The following is a 15,717-nucleotide window of genomic DNA, read 5'->3' on the forward strand; positions in this document are numbered from 1 at the left end:
CCCCCTGTCCTCAGACAAATGTCCCAGCATCCCCTGTCCTCAGACAAATGTCCTAGCATCTCCCTGTCCTCAGACAAATGTCCCAGCATCCCCTGTCCTCAGACAAATGTCCCAGCATCCCCTGTCCTCAGACAAATGTCCCAAGCTCCCCTGTCCTCAGACAAATGTCCCAGCATCCCCCTGTCCTCAGACAAATGTCCCAGCATCCCCCTGTCCTCAGACAAATGTCCCAGCATCCCCTGTTCTCAGACAAATGTCCCAGCATCCCCCTGTCCTCAGACAAATGTCCCAGCATCCCCTGTCCTCAGACAAATGTCCCAGCATCCCCTGTCCTCAGACAAATGTCCCAGCATCCCCCTGTCCTCAGACAAATGTCCCAGCATCCCCCTGTCCTCAGACAAATGTCCCAGCATCCCCTGTCCTCAGACAAATGTCCCAGCATCCCTTGTCTAGCATCCCCCTGTCCTCAGACAAATGTCCCAGCATCCCCCTGTCCTCAGACAAATGTCCCAGTATCCCCTGTCCTCAGACAAATATCCCAGCATCCCCTGCCCTCAGACAAATGTCCCAGTATCCCCCTGTCCTCAGACAAATATCCCAAGCTCCCCCTGTCCTCAGACAAATGTCCCAGCACCCCCTGTCCTCAGACAAATGTCACAGCATCCCCCTGTCCTCAGACAAATATCCCAAGCTCCCCCTGTCCTCAGACAAATGTCCCAGCAACCCCTGTCCTTAGACAAATGTCCCAGCACCCCCTGTCCTCAGACAAATGTCCCAGCATCCCCCTGTCCTCAGACAAATGTCCCAGCATCCCCCTGTCCTCAGACAAATGTCCCAGCATCCCCCTGTCCTCAGACAAATGTCCCATCACCCCCTGTCCTCAGACAAATGTCCCAGCATCCCCTGTCCTCAGACAAATTTCCCAGCATCCCCTGTCCTCAGACAAATGTCCCAGCATCCCCCTGTCCTCAGACAAATGTCCCAGCATCCCCCTGTCCTCAGACAAATGTCCCAGCATCCCCTGTCCTCAGACAAATGTCCCAGCATCCCCTGTCCTCAGACAAATGTCCCAGCATCCCCCTGTCCTCAGACAAATGTCCCAGCATCCCCTGTCCTCAGACAAATGTCCCAGCATCCCCTGTCCTCAGACAAATGTCCCAGCATCCCCTGTCCTCAGACCCTCCTTCTCGGCCTTGAAAAACTACAAAACCTCTTTGGGAAAAGTTCCAGAGTGAAGCAGAGATCTGACTCTCTCAGACGGACAGGCGGACGTGAAGAGAGCGACGGGGTTTTTCCCACATGATTGCCCCTAAAATATGCTATAAAGTAGATTTATTTGTGTAAAATATCCAATGTTCATGTGACCAAGAAGTCAACAATGCACCAATTCCCTGGGCGGCCCGAAAAGGGCTTTTTAGAGCCTGTGTAGAAGTGACTTTCTCTGGAGTTCGGCAGAGGTGAATATGCAGAGCATGTTTATTGAACATGAAGGGCAATGACATAATAGTTAGGCCAACAGAGGATTTGCAGAAAGACAAATGTGATGAAAACAATACAAACAAATGCTCAATTTAACAGATGGCAAAGTTTTTAAAGAAAGCTTCTAGAGTACTAAACCCATTTACAATAAACTAAAACAGACTATAAGCCTATAAGAAAATCCTTCATAGGAATATTAAAATGTCCACCTTTTTTAATATACATGTTGTGATAGGCAATACAAAAATAAATCAGACCACTTCTATTAAAATGATTGTATAATTCATTTTTATGCGTTGTTGATATTGTGATACAAACAGAACTTTTTGTCTAAAATCAGATTGCATGAATTCTATTCTGTGGAGGTCTGTGTCATGTAAAACTGCTCAGAACTGCTCCCACTGGGCCCTCTGGCATCAGGAAACCTCCCCAGAGACATAAAACTGAACCTAAGAGACACAAAACTGAACCTAAGACATAAAACTGAACCTAAGAGCCATAAAACTGAACCTAAGAGACACAAAACTGAACCTAAGACATAAAACTGAACCTAAGAGCCATAAAACTGAACCTAAGAGACATAAAATTGAACCTAAGAGCCATAAAACTGAACCTAAGAGACATAAAACTGAACCTAAGAGACATAAAACTGAACCTAAGACACATAAAACTGAACCTAAGAGACATAAAACTGAACCTAAGAGCCATAAAACTGAACCTAAGAGCCATAAAACTGAACCTAAGAGACATAAAACTGAACCTAAGAGACATAAAACTGAACCTAAGACACATAAAACTGAACCTAAGAGACATAAAACTGAACCTAAGAGCCATAAAACTGAACCTAAGAGACATAAAACTGAACCTAAGAGACATAAAACTGAACCTAAGACACATAAAACTGAACCTAAGAGCCATAAAACTGAACCTAAGAGACATAAAATTGAACCTAAGAGACATAAAACTGAACCTAAGAGCCATAAAACTGAACCTAAGAGACATAAAATTGAACCTAAGAGACATAAAACTGAACCTAAGAGACATAAAACTGAACATAAGAGCCATAAAACTGAACCTAAGAGACATAAAACTGAACCTAAGAGCCATAAAACTGAACCTAAGAGACATAAAACTGAACCTAAGAGCCATAAAACTGAACCTAAGAGCCATAAAACTGAACCTAAGAGACATAAAACTGAACCTAAGAGACACAAAACTGAACCTAAGACATAAAACTGAACCTTAGAGCCATAAAACTGAACCTAAGAGACATAAAATTGAACCTAAGAGACATAAAACTGAACCTAAGAGACATAAAACTGAACCTAAGAGACATAAAACTGAACCTAAGAGACATAAAACTGAACCTAAGACACATAAAACTGAACCTAAGAGCCATAAAACTGAACCTAAGAGACATAAAATTGAACCTAAGAGACATAAAACTGAACCTAAGAGACATAAAACTGAACCTAAGAGACATAAAACTGAACCTAAGAGACATAAAACTGAACCTAAGAGACATAAAACTGAACCTAAGAGCCATAAAACTGAACCTAAGAGACATAAAACTGAACCTAAGAGCCATAAAACTGAACCTAAGAGCCATAAAACTGAACCTAAGAGACATAAAACTGAACCTAAGAGACATAAAACTGAACCTAAGAGCCATAAAACTGAACCTAAGAGACATAAAACTGAACCTAAGAGCCATAAAACTGAACCTAAGAGACATAAAACTGAACCTAAGAGCCATAAAACTGAACCTAAGAGACATAAAACTGAACCTAAGAGCCATAAAACTGAACCTAAGAGACATAAAATTGAACCTAAGAGACATAAAACTGAACCTAAGAGACATAAAACTGAACCTAAGAGACATAAAATTGAACCTAAGAGACATAAAACTGAACCTAAGAGACATAAAACTGAACCTAAGAGCCATAAAACTGAACCTAAGACACATAAAACTGAACCTAAGAGACATAAAACTGAACCTAAGACACATAAAACTGAACCTAAGAGACATAAAACTGAACCTAAGAGACATAAAACTGAACCTAAGAGACATAAAACTGAACCTAAGAGCCATAAAACTGAACCTAAGAGACATAAAACTGAACCTAAGAGCCATAAAACTGAACCTAAGAGACATAAAATTGAACCTAAGAGACATAAAACTGAACCTAAGAGACATAAAACTGAACCTAAGAGCCATAAAACTGAACATAAGAGACATAAAACTGAACCTAAGAGCCATAAAACTGAACCTAAGAGACATAAAATTGAACCTAAGAGACATAAAACTGAACCTAAGAGACATAAAACTGAACCTAAGACACATAAAACTGAACCTAAGAGACATAAAACTGAACCTAAGAGCCATAAAACTGAACCTAAGAGCCATAAAACTGAACCTAAGAGACATAAAACTGAACCTAAGAGACATAAAACTGAACCTAAGAGACATAAAACTGAACCTAAGAGCCATAAAACTGAACCTAAGAGACATAAAACTGAACCTAAGAGCCATAAAACTGAACCTAAGAGACATAAAATTGAACCTAAGAGACATAAAACTGAACCTAAGAGACATAAAACTGAACCTAAGAGCCATAAAACTGAACCTAAGAGACATAAAACTGAACCTAAGAGCCATAAAACTGAACCTAAGAGACATAAAATTGAACCTAAGAGACATAAAACTGAACCTAAGAGACATAAAACTGAACCTAAGACACATAAAACTGAACCTAAGAGACATAAAACTGAACCTAAGAGCCATAAAACTGAACCTAAGAGACATAAAACTGAACCTAAGAGCCATAAAACTGAACCTAAGAGACATAAAACTGAACCTAAGAGACATAAAACTGAACCTAAGAGCCATAAAACTGAACCTAAGAGCCATAAAACTGAACCTAAGAGACATAAAACTGAACCTAAGAGACATAAAACTGAACCTAAGAGACATAAAACTGAACCTAACCTGGACCGTTTGTGAATTACCAATGTGCATGTGATTGTTCCCAATGCTTTGCTCTGCGTATATATCATTTCATTTTTCCTTTCTCTTTCTTTTGTTTTATGTACATTTTTGTTGCTGTACGTAAAAAAAAAAAAAAAAAGGTCTCGATCTCAATGAGTTCTTGGAGTTAAATAAAGGTTGATAAAAAGGACAAATGCAGTAAATCAGTAGCATTGTCACATTTATGTTCTATCTTTCGCCCTTTTTTAAAAGAAAGTATATTTTGAACAACAAATTAAAACAGAAAGGCAGTCAAATGTGCCAATCACCCTTCAGATTTGCGTTGGCCCTCGTTGGCGCTCGTATCGTGTTGATTGCTTCGCTTATAAGACACAATAACACATTATGAGCGAACGCAGGAGTGACTGCGGCCTAACAATACAGTCGCTGGTCTATAATATAACATATACTTGTAGCGCCGTTCGTGTATTCAGGGGAGGATCAGATTCAAGCCTGTATCTGAGCATGAAAATTGAATGACGACAGAACAATAATTGGTTTGTTTTACAGCCGGTGAACGATTTGAATGAAACAATTACAGCCGACGTTGTTGTGGATACATCTGCACCTCGTGAATAGTTCATTTGTCTGAAGCCTGAGCGAGTCCTGAGGTAAACAGTGAACGGGAGTCGATCAATAATTCACTGAGGCTTTGAGCGGCTGAAGGACAGAGACGCATAACATCACATAAACACATTCACTTTTAAACATCTCCAGGAGCGCGTGTCATTCAACTTTTATGAGCTTTTATATGTGTTATATTGGTTTTCCCAAATCATTAACTTACTTTGTTTGGACTAAACCCAAAGAGTCATATGCAAAATGTAACAAAATGCTGCAAAAACTGTTGAAAATCCACAAAACCGAAAAATAAAATTAAAAAAAAGCACGCTCCAAGTCAAAATCTGCTGCTTGTTACCATGACATTTCTACTAATAAATACATTTTCATCAATTTTGTGCATAATAATAAACAAAAAGGACTGTAAGTGATATTAAATGGCTGACAAAATAAGACATTTAAGACAAATTTGCAAATAAAGACAAAAAAAGTGATAATTTCCCGTCCAATAAAGTATTGTGCAATACTTGAACTCTCAAATGACTATAAAAGGCACATTTTGGCACATTTCTGATGGATTGCAATAAGGTTGCTCCTGAAAATCCCAAAAAGTATCGAGATGTTAATTTTAGGACATATATATCAGAGCCAGGTTTAAATGTCTTGCTTCATATTGACATGATACAACCAAAAGTGTTGATTTGAGAATTGTTCTAAATATTATTTGGCACAAGAACTTCAACGTCATCATTTTTTTAGAGTTAAAACTTGAATAAATCAGGTTTGGAATCAGATATAAACAAATGCTTCAGTTCGATCTGTCTAAATCTTGTTCAGTTTGGTGTGAGCAGGAGCTGCTTTAAGAGCTGATCTTTATGTCTCTGCAGGAGGAAAATGCATTTGGAGCAGCAGATTTTGAAGTTTGGATGTGTCTGTGTTTCCACCGGAGCCTTTTATCAATCCAACGCGGTTAAACTGGAAGTCGAAAGCACCTGAGCACGTCTCAGGCTTAACGCCGTCTCCCGCTCAGACAAACATATGCTAAATGCCTCCGCACTTCAGAGAGAACCTATAGCCCCGAACAGTAACCACGGCAACTGCAGCTTTTTCCACAGCGCTCACTTTAAGGACAGAAAAAAAAAAAGAAAAGCTTGTCGACTCAGCACATGACACGCCGGAGACTGAGACAGATTATCCTCGCGGGCGGTCCAGCTCCGGGACTGAACAATGCAGGGTTAACGAGAGCAAAGCCGGGCCCAGGTTAAGCGGGTCCGCGCCGGGTCCGCGCCGGGTCCGCGCCGGGTCCGCGCCGGGTCCGCGCCGGGTCCGCGCCGGGTCCGCGCCGGGTCCGCACATCGTTGTTTGCTCTCGTATCCCACTGGTCTGTCATTTCTGTAGGTTTGTGTTCACGTTGTAGAATTTGAAAATGTTTTATTGATCTCATGGTTTTAACGCTCTTTTAACCAACAACACCGTCTTTGGGTTGAATAGTGGATTTTCTGAGGCTGTTCTGAGAAAATAAGAATTCACTTTTGTTTATTTGTGCTGACAGAGAAGTGCCAGTTTCTGTTTCATGTGAACGGACCCAATAATTACAGAGACATGAAGCATAAACCAGGCCGATCAATCTGCGATATGAGCGATGAAGCCCGTGTTTTTCTAATTATGACAAAACTTGGTGAAACAGAATCTCACTGTGATGTCATCAAAAAGCTACATTACATGAAAAAAAAATGCAGGGAAAATTTGCACGAAATTGACACCTTTTTCTGACAATTTAAACAATAATACAACAAGATTTTTATAGCGCTCTTCTACCGTCAAGGCACTCATCAAGAAACCAGTCCCATTCTCACACACAATCACACACCGGTGCTCGCAGACACTGGGGGCGAGTCGGGTTAAGTGTCTTGCCCAAGGACACAACGGCAGTATTCACCTGATTCTACCACTGAGCTACTGCCGCCCAATAAATGTGTTGTCTGGTGTAATTATTTGTCAAATCATAACTAGTGTATGCTTTAAAAGAAAGTGACACTATAAACATCACCAAAATTGTAAAATTGGAGAAAATCAGGCAAAATGTTTGGTAAAATTCCTTTGTTGTAGTGAAAAGTATTGTCTGATGTGTCAAATGGACTTCAAACCATTCTAATGTTGTGATTTCGACGCGCTGGCCCCTGTCCAGGGTGCACCCCGCCTAAAGCCCAAAGTCACTGGTATAAGCTCCAGTCACGACCCCGAACAGGAACGAGCTGTAGAATGAATGAACAACCTAGTGTGCATTGAGACTTTTTAAAATACGTTTTTAACCAATCACATATGGTGACTTAAGGCTTCTAAAAAAAGAATATGTATGAATAAAGTGTAGTATTTATGAAATCATTGTAAATTGTTTATTATTTTTTAAAAAGGTGTTTAGAATCACGTATTTCTTGTCCAGATAATGATTACGTGTAATGATTAAAATACTATGATAGTCATGTATAATACATCCACCACTCCTCTGTGCGCTGGACTAAATCCCTGCAGGTTTGTACTGGAGGAACACATTCTAAACATACAGACATTGTAACAATCAAAAGAAATAAATCTGTCTGCAAGAATACGAAATTCCTCATAATGCATTCCAATTGAAGTTATGGAAACACTTTAAATGTCAGGAGTGATTAAGTAAGTAAGAAGTAATTATACTGGGTATTGCCTGACAACACAATATCCAATACTTGAAGGGTGATTTGATGTGTCCTAAACATGGGCAGCCCTAAAACTGGGATTTATTAAAATGACATTTTGATTGTGCAGAATGATAAAAATGCTTTGGAATTTCATTTTCACATTGCGGTTAATATCAGAATACATAAATAATTCACCTTTCCAGTTCAGCGGATTCAGCCTAAATGCAGCATCGGCAGTTAATAAGTGTAGAACGGCGTGATTTATAATGAAATTAGGTCATTTAAAAGTCACGATAAACTCTGACTAACCCCAGTGTTTGTGGGACATTCAAAACCCCACTTACACCACGGAAACACTAACAACGTAAAAGTGTTGGGGATAAAACTTCCGACCTCAGAGTAATGACTTTCAACTAATGCCTTTCAATTGCCCTATAACTCATTTGTATAACGCACCAAGGCCTTATTAACGCTCGAGCCCAATGCAGAGCGAAAAGGCCTGACTCTATTGTTCCTCCGTGTGGGCTTTTCCACCTGTGTCTCAGCCCCACAAACACTCGGGGCGAAATCCAGAATTGTGCAGCTGACTTGGAGCCCCTGAGGACGAGCTGGGGCCCCCGCCTGAGGCTCTTTCAGGCCCTGGGCGTCTCTAATGATCTGCTCATACAATATTGAGCGCTGAGGGGGAGGAGACGCACGATAGGAACCAAACAGAGGCCCGACTTTTATTAGGCGCGCAGCAGCAGGATCTAAAGCTAAAGCCACAGCACCGGCATCCTCACACTGTCATATTAGCATAAATTATCATAGCAGCAGTAATATCATCACATATCATTATATATCTATCAGGTTTTCAGATTGTCATTGTCACCCTCATGCTAATCTTTACATACATGAAAAATATTAAATAAAACAAGGAATTAAATGTTAATGTTGAGACTTTCTGATTGTTTTTCAGTTTGAATTGAAATGTTTTATGCCTTAACAACCTTAAACTTAACATTAGCTAAACTAAAGAACTAAGATAAGATAAGATATTCCTTTATTGTCCACACATGGGGAAATTTTGGTGTTGCAATGCAGTAGATACAGAGGAAAAGGACAGATAACTTATAGGAAGTTTAAAAAAAACACTCTTAATAGAAGATCTCTTATAAACAAAACAAAAACTCTTATTAACAAAACTCCTGTAAACAGGTCCTCTCATATCTTAGGGAATGGAGGGAAGAAAATAAAAAATAAAGATAAAATAGTAATAATAAAAATAGCTAGCATAAGACAAATAATACTAATAATAATGGTAAAGTACACACCCTTATTTACATCAGTTATATGCACATGAATATGACTTTAATTGCGTGTGAGTATGACAGTAATTGCACATGAATATGACGGTATTGCACATGGTTAAGTCAGTGAACTGAGATTAATTTTGCAGGAACAAATGGGATACACTGCCACACCACCTTCTGGGGCTGACCAGTGGAGAGCGGAGTCTGGAGGTGTATCCCAGAGCCTGAGCTGGACCTCACACACCACCTTCAGGGGCTGACCAGTGGAGAGCGGAGCCTGGAGGTGTATCCCAGAGCCTGAGCTGGACCTCACACACCACCTTCAGGGGCTGACCAGTGGAGAGCGGAGCCTGGAGGTGTATCCCAGAGCCTGAGCTGGACCTCACACACCACCTTCAGGGGCTGACCAGTGGAGAGCGGAGCCTGGAGGTGTATCCCAGAGCCTGAGCTGGACCTCACACACCACCTTCAGGGGCTGACCAGTGGAGAGCGGAGCCTGGAGGTGTATCCCAGAGCCTGAGCTGGACCTCACACACCACCTTCAGGGGCTGACCAGTGGAGAGCGGAGCCTGGAGGTGTATCCCAGAGCCTGAGCTGGACCTCACACACCACCTTCAGGGGCTGACCAGTGGAGAGCGGAGCCTGGAGGTGTATCCCAGAGCCTGAGCTGGACCTCACACACCACCTTCAGGGGCTGACCAGTGGAGAGCGGAGTCTGGAGGTGTATCCCAGAGCCTGAGCTGGACCTCACACACCACCTTCATGGGCTGACCAGTGGAGAGCGGAGCCTGGAGGTGTATCCCAGAGCCTGAGCTGGACCTCACACACCACCTTCAGGGGCTGACCAGTGGAGAGCGGAGCCTGGAGGTGTATCCCAGAGCCTGAGCTGGACCTCACACACCACCTTCAGGGGCTGACCAGTGGAGAGCGGAGCCTGGAGGTGTATCCCAGAGCCTGAGCTGGACCTCACACACCACCTTCAGGGGCTGACCAGTGGAGAGCGGAGCCTGGAGGTGTATCCCAGAGCCTGAGCTGGACCTCACACACCACCTTCAGGGGCTGACCAGTGGAGAGCGGAGCCTGGAGGTGTATCCCAGAGCCTGAGCTGGACCTCACACACCACCTTCAGGGGCTGACCAGTGGAGAGCGGAGCCTGGAGGTGTATCCCAGAGCCTGAGCTGGACCTCGAACACCACCTTCAGGGGCTGACCAGTGGAGAGCGGAGCCTGGAGGTGTATCCCAGAGCCTGAGCTGGACCTCACACACCACCTTCAGGGGCTGACCAGTGGAGAGCGGAGCCTGGAGGTGTATCCCAGAGCCTGAGCTGGACCTCACACACCACCTTCAGGGGCTGACCAGTGGAGAGCGGAGCCTGGAGGTGTATCCCAGAGCCTGAGCTGGACCTCACACACCACCTTCAGGGGCTGACCAGTGGAGAGCGGAGCCTGGAGGTGTATCCCAGAGCCTGAGCTGGACCTCACACACCACCTTCAGGGGCTGACCAGTGGAGAGCGGAGTCTGGAGGTGTATCCCAGAGCCTGAGCTGGACCTCACACACCACCTTCAGGGGCTGACCAGTGGAGAGCGGAGCCTGGAGGTGTATCCCAGAGCCTGAGCTGGACCTCACACACCACCTTCAGGGGCTGACCAGTGGAGAGCGGAGCCTGGAGGTGTATCCCAGAGCCTGAGCTGGACCTCACACACCACCTTCAGGGGCTGACCAGTGGAGAGCGGAGCCTGGAGGTGTATCCCAGAGCCTGAGCTGGACCTCACACACCACCTTCAGGGGCTGACCAGTGGAGAGCGGAGCCTGGAGGTGTATCCCAGAGCCTGAGCTGGACCTCACACACCACCTTCAGGGGCTGACCAGTGGAGAGCGGAGCCTGGAGGTGTATCCCAGAGCCTGAGCTGGACCTCACACACCACCTTCAGGGGCTGACCAGTGGAGAGCGGAGCCTGGAGGTGTATCCCAGAGCCTGAGCTGGACCTCACACACCACCTTCAGGGGCTGACCAGTGGAGAGCGGAGCCTGGAGGTGTATCCCAGAGCCTGAGCTGGACCTCACACACCACCTTCAGGGGCTGACCAGTGGAGAGCGGAGCCTGGAGGTGTATCCCAGAGCCTGAGCTGGACCTCACACACCACCTCTACTAAATAAAGACCATCTGAGGCGACGAGGGACGTGAAACTCTCGCCACACTGCGGGCGACATCAACAGTGCACGATGAAGCGTCCAAAAGGATTGTACCGGAGACCACTGTCTGTTCTCCCTGCTGCCATCAGGAGGACACTATCGTCTTCTCAAGAACGTCGACCCCAGGGCCATCAGACTGCCCTCATAACAGAGTCCTCTTTAATGAACACTGTTGTTTCTCACTCTGTTTCTATGGGATACATCTGCCATTTGCTTGTAATCAAATAACAAACTGATTAGAATATGGATGTCACATAAATGTTTGTGTTATGATTACATGTGAGAAGAAAAATCATATCACAATTTTATAAGAAAATCCTTAATTTGCTTGAATTCACAATGTTTAATAGATGAACATTCCTCACTAGCTTTACAAAATCAAACTTTCTGAACGATAAGTCACGTAAGAACGCCACATGAAGTAAAACACACATGACTCACCACATATTGACTCATTTACAGCTGAAATGCTGTCATTTATTGAAATGTTTTGTTTCAAGTTTATATTGTATTGGTGTTAAATATTTAAAAAAAACATGGGAAACTCTTCTTGTTTTGTTTTTCTGAGACCCAAATCATATGCAAATCGAACTGTGACAAATCTAGGCTTGTCCCAATGTTTCAAAGTGTGATTCGATAAAAGATGCTATTGAAACTCATTTATGCCACTGACAAAACACCCTAAAGAGTGATGATCCAGTAAAGCCTTTTCTAAATGTATAATATTCTGAAAAAAACATGAGATGTGATAAGAAATAGCAGAATAAAAGACTTAAGTACTGGTTCATAAATCTCAGCTGTTCCTTGAAGCTCGTAACCTCAGCTTCCTTCTACAAATATTCACTCTCGCTCCTCTGTTCGTGTCCAAACCATCTCAATCTGGACATTTTATCTCCAGAACATCTAACACATGCTGTTCCTCTGATGTTTCTCTCCTCAAGATCCAGCGCAGCTCAAAGAACACATCAAAAGACCACATACATTTCAAAGTCCAGGATGACAGCGGCTTTGGGGGGTTTGTCTGTTCAAGTAGTGCCTCTGTCCCCCCAAACCCCCACACTTCCAAACCCCCACACCCCCAAACCTCCACACCCCCACACCCCCAAACCTCCACACTTCCAAACCCCCACACCCCCAAACCCCCACACTTCCAAACCCCCACACCCCCAAACCCCCACACTTCCAAACCCCCACACCCCCAAACCTCCACACTTCCAAACCCCCACACCCCCAAACCTCCACACTTCCAAACCCCCACACCCCCAAACCTCCACACCCCCACACCCCCAAACCCCCACACTTCCAAACCCCCACACCCCCAAACCCCCACACCCCCAAACCCCCACACTTCCAAACCCCCACACCCCCAAACCTCCACACCCCCACACCCCCAAACCCCCACACTTCCAAACCCCCACACCCCCAAACCTCCACACCCCCACACCCCCAAACCCCCACACTTCCAAACCCCCACACCCCCAAACCCCCACACTTCCAAACCCCCACACTTCCAAACCCCCACACCCCCAAACCTCCACACCCCCACACCCCCAAACCCCCACACTTCCAAACCCCCACACTTCCAAACCCCCACACCCCCAAACCCCCACACCCCCAAACCCCCACACTTCCAAACCCCCACACCCCCAAAACCTCCACACTTCCAAACCCCCACACCCCCAAAACCTCCACACTTCCAAACCCCCACACTTCCAAACCCCCACACTTCCAAACCTCCACACCCCCAAACCTCCACACCCCCAAAACCTCCACACTTCCAAACCCCCACACCCCCAAAACCTCCACACCCCCAAACCTCCACACTTCCAAACCCCCTAACCTGCAACCCTCCAAACCCCAAAAGACCCAAAACATCAAATCTCTAAACCCCCCAAACCCCCAAACGGTGGATCTCAGTGATTCTTGGTCCTTCTAAGTCCGTGTGGCTGACTTCACATGGAGGTTGACTTTCAGGCGCTGGATTATCACTGAAGCGCATCATCTTGACGTCTGTGGTGCTGGACTATGGCAGGTGTGATTAGCGCCGCTTGTTTATTCCCTTCTGATGCAGACTCGGGTTTAAAGATCCAAACGTGACTGCGAGGCAGAGTACACGGCGTCGATAACTGATCCGGCTACTGCAGCTTTATCCATACCAGACCAAGTGCAACACAGCCAGGGGTTTGGTTTAAAATCACTGCAGATTGGATTCTGAAGAGGCTTTTCACTGGGTTTCCGATGACAACAAAACATTCTGTGTTTGAGGCTTATAACATTTATAGATGATGGTTAGACTTCTGATTTCACTAAAGCATAGAACTAGAAACTGCAGAAAAGTGAACCAGTGACTTAAGGCTTCAAGAGCATGTGCTGTTTCCATTAGACCAGTGTTTTCAAGTCTTTCTTGAGTCACGGGACACTTTTTTTGCAATGATCAAGTTTGCTCAAGGCTCTCCAAAATAAACCTCAAAACCTGCTTTTTAATCGGCTTTTAATCCTTCAATTCACTCTCACCACTTGATTCACTGTTTTGATTGAATTGTTGTATAATGCTCTTTAAATTGTCCATTTAGTATGTTATTCACAACATTCAAATCCCGCCTAAAAACATACCTCTTCACCCAAGCCTATGACCTCCCCTACCCCTAGCCTCCTCTACCCCATTGCCTACTCTTCTACCCCCTGTTACATCCCCATCTTTTTCTCTCTACTTCTTCTGTCTTGTTCATTTTATCTGTATATTAATGTGTATTGTACGTGTTGTCCCCCCTGTCTGTAAATACCCCCCCTTTTTATTATGTTCAGCGTCTTTGGGTCACTGAAAAGCGCTATATAAATAAAAGTTATTATTATTATTATTATGTTATGTTATGTTAAGTGTCTTGTTCTGTGGCTTGATTATCATAATTATTACAATTATTATACAATTATAAATAATTAATGAATTAAATTAAATTAAATCCACATGGCATGCTGGGTAATAAATCTTTCTATAGTTCTGAGCTGGACTCAAACACCAGCTCTCTGCACAGTCACTCAATTATATACTATTCCCAAAATACTGACTGACTTGACTGATTTTCCGTACACAATAATGGCCCCGCCTTTAGGCAGAAGGCGCGACAGGGCCAGGGATCGGGCAGTTGGACGATTGGGTGTCGTCGTGAGGGCGACATTGACCGATCGTTCCCGCTTGCGGCAATATTTCGTTTTATTATTGTTCTGAATCAATAAAATGTTTTGTATTCTTGTTAAGATTCATTGACAACTACTTTTTAGTTCAGTTTAGGGAAAAGTACATCTTCCACTGCCTGAACAGAAACAGCAGATACTTTCTTTCCTTGACCATTTAATCAAACATAACAAATATGATCAGGTTTTATGGATATCATATTCTTGAATACTGAAATCCCTGCATATTTCTGTGTATCATTGATCAAGCAAGTTATCCATTCGAGAGCCGAGGTGGGAGGAGTTACAGAGGTATAAAAAATACTGCAACATTTCAGTAAAAACGCACCGAAAACGACCTCCTGCTTCAACAACTCGCTGAATTATCGACGAGGAGACGAAACAAGGAAGGAAGGATGCATTTGAGGAAGGATGGGTGAAGTAATTGAGTTTGACATTGATATTTCTGTACATTTGCCTTAGAAACCAGAGCTATTTTTGATCTTAGAATCCCCCTGGACGCAGAACCGATACAATATTGATAGAACCTGTGGAGTTTTCAATATTTAGTCTATGTTTGATTTCCATACATCATTTAAGCTTTCAAGCATCAAAAATAAGGAGTTTAGGGAGACAAACGCTGGCTTTATTGATCACAACAGATCGGCGAAATATAACGTTATGTAATATTAAAGAAACTACTGTTGTTTTGTGTGTATCAAAGAGTTCTGTCATTGTGCTATTGAAGAGGCCTTTTCTCTGTATGAATGTGTGTGGTTCTCACCTCTTTATCACCGGCACCGGGGCAGGGCTGACCCCGGAGTAAGGCCGGCTGCTCCCGGTGCTCGGGCTCTTCTTAGTGGAGAGGTCCAGGACGCCGTCTGAATCAACACAAAACACGCCAGTGAGACTCACAGGACCACATTACTGTGCATAATGGTGCATCTAAACCCAAATACAGGATTATAAATTCATCTTTAGAACACCAGTAATACTGCGTGTCCACTTTGCTCAAAATACACTTTCAAAATACATGATCTAAAAACATGACAGTCACATGCACAACACGCACCGCAGGGAACGACCCATGATCGACTGAGAAAAGTTAGAGTCAAAAGGGGAAGGCATGAAATGCAAATGCTGAAACGTATTACTACTATAAAGCAGTAATAAGTATAGTAATATTCATAGGAAAGTGTTAGTAAATGTCTAAGGGCAGCAGACAAAGGTCACGCAGAATAAAACATTAATAGAATCCATTTTAATTGACACTAACTTGACGTTAGCTGTTAAAAAGTGTCCTCGAAAATGCAT

General features: G+C 43.7%; 1 protein-coding gene across 1 annotated transcript in view; it reads right to left on the minus strand.

Annotated features, from left to right (window-relative positions):
* Positions 1-15,717, minus strand: part of lcor (ligand dependent nuclear receptor corepressor) — a 140,338-nt gene that overhangs the window by 11,927 nt on the left and 112,694 nt on the right. The window contains exon 6 of the mRNA XM_072463706.1: positions 15,188-15,284. Coding sequence (XP_072319807.1) covers positions 15,188-15,284 — 97 coding nt within the window. The remainder of the gene's footprint in view (positions 1-15,187; positions 15,285-15,717) is intronic.

Source organism: Eucyclogobius newberryi, unplaced genomic scaffold (assembly GCF_026437365.1).
Source record: "Eucyclogobius newberryi isolate DKJ021-1_F unplaced genomic scaffold, fEucNew1.0.hap1 SCAF_4, whole genome shotgun sequence".
In the NCBI taxonomy this organism is placed as follows: domain Eukaryota; kingdom Metazoa; phylum Chordata; class Actinopteri; order Gobiiformes; family Gobiidae; genus Eucyclogobius; species Eucyclogobius newberryi.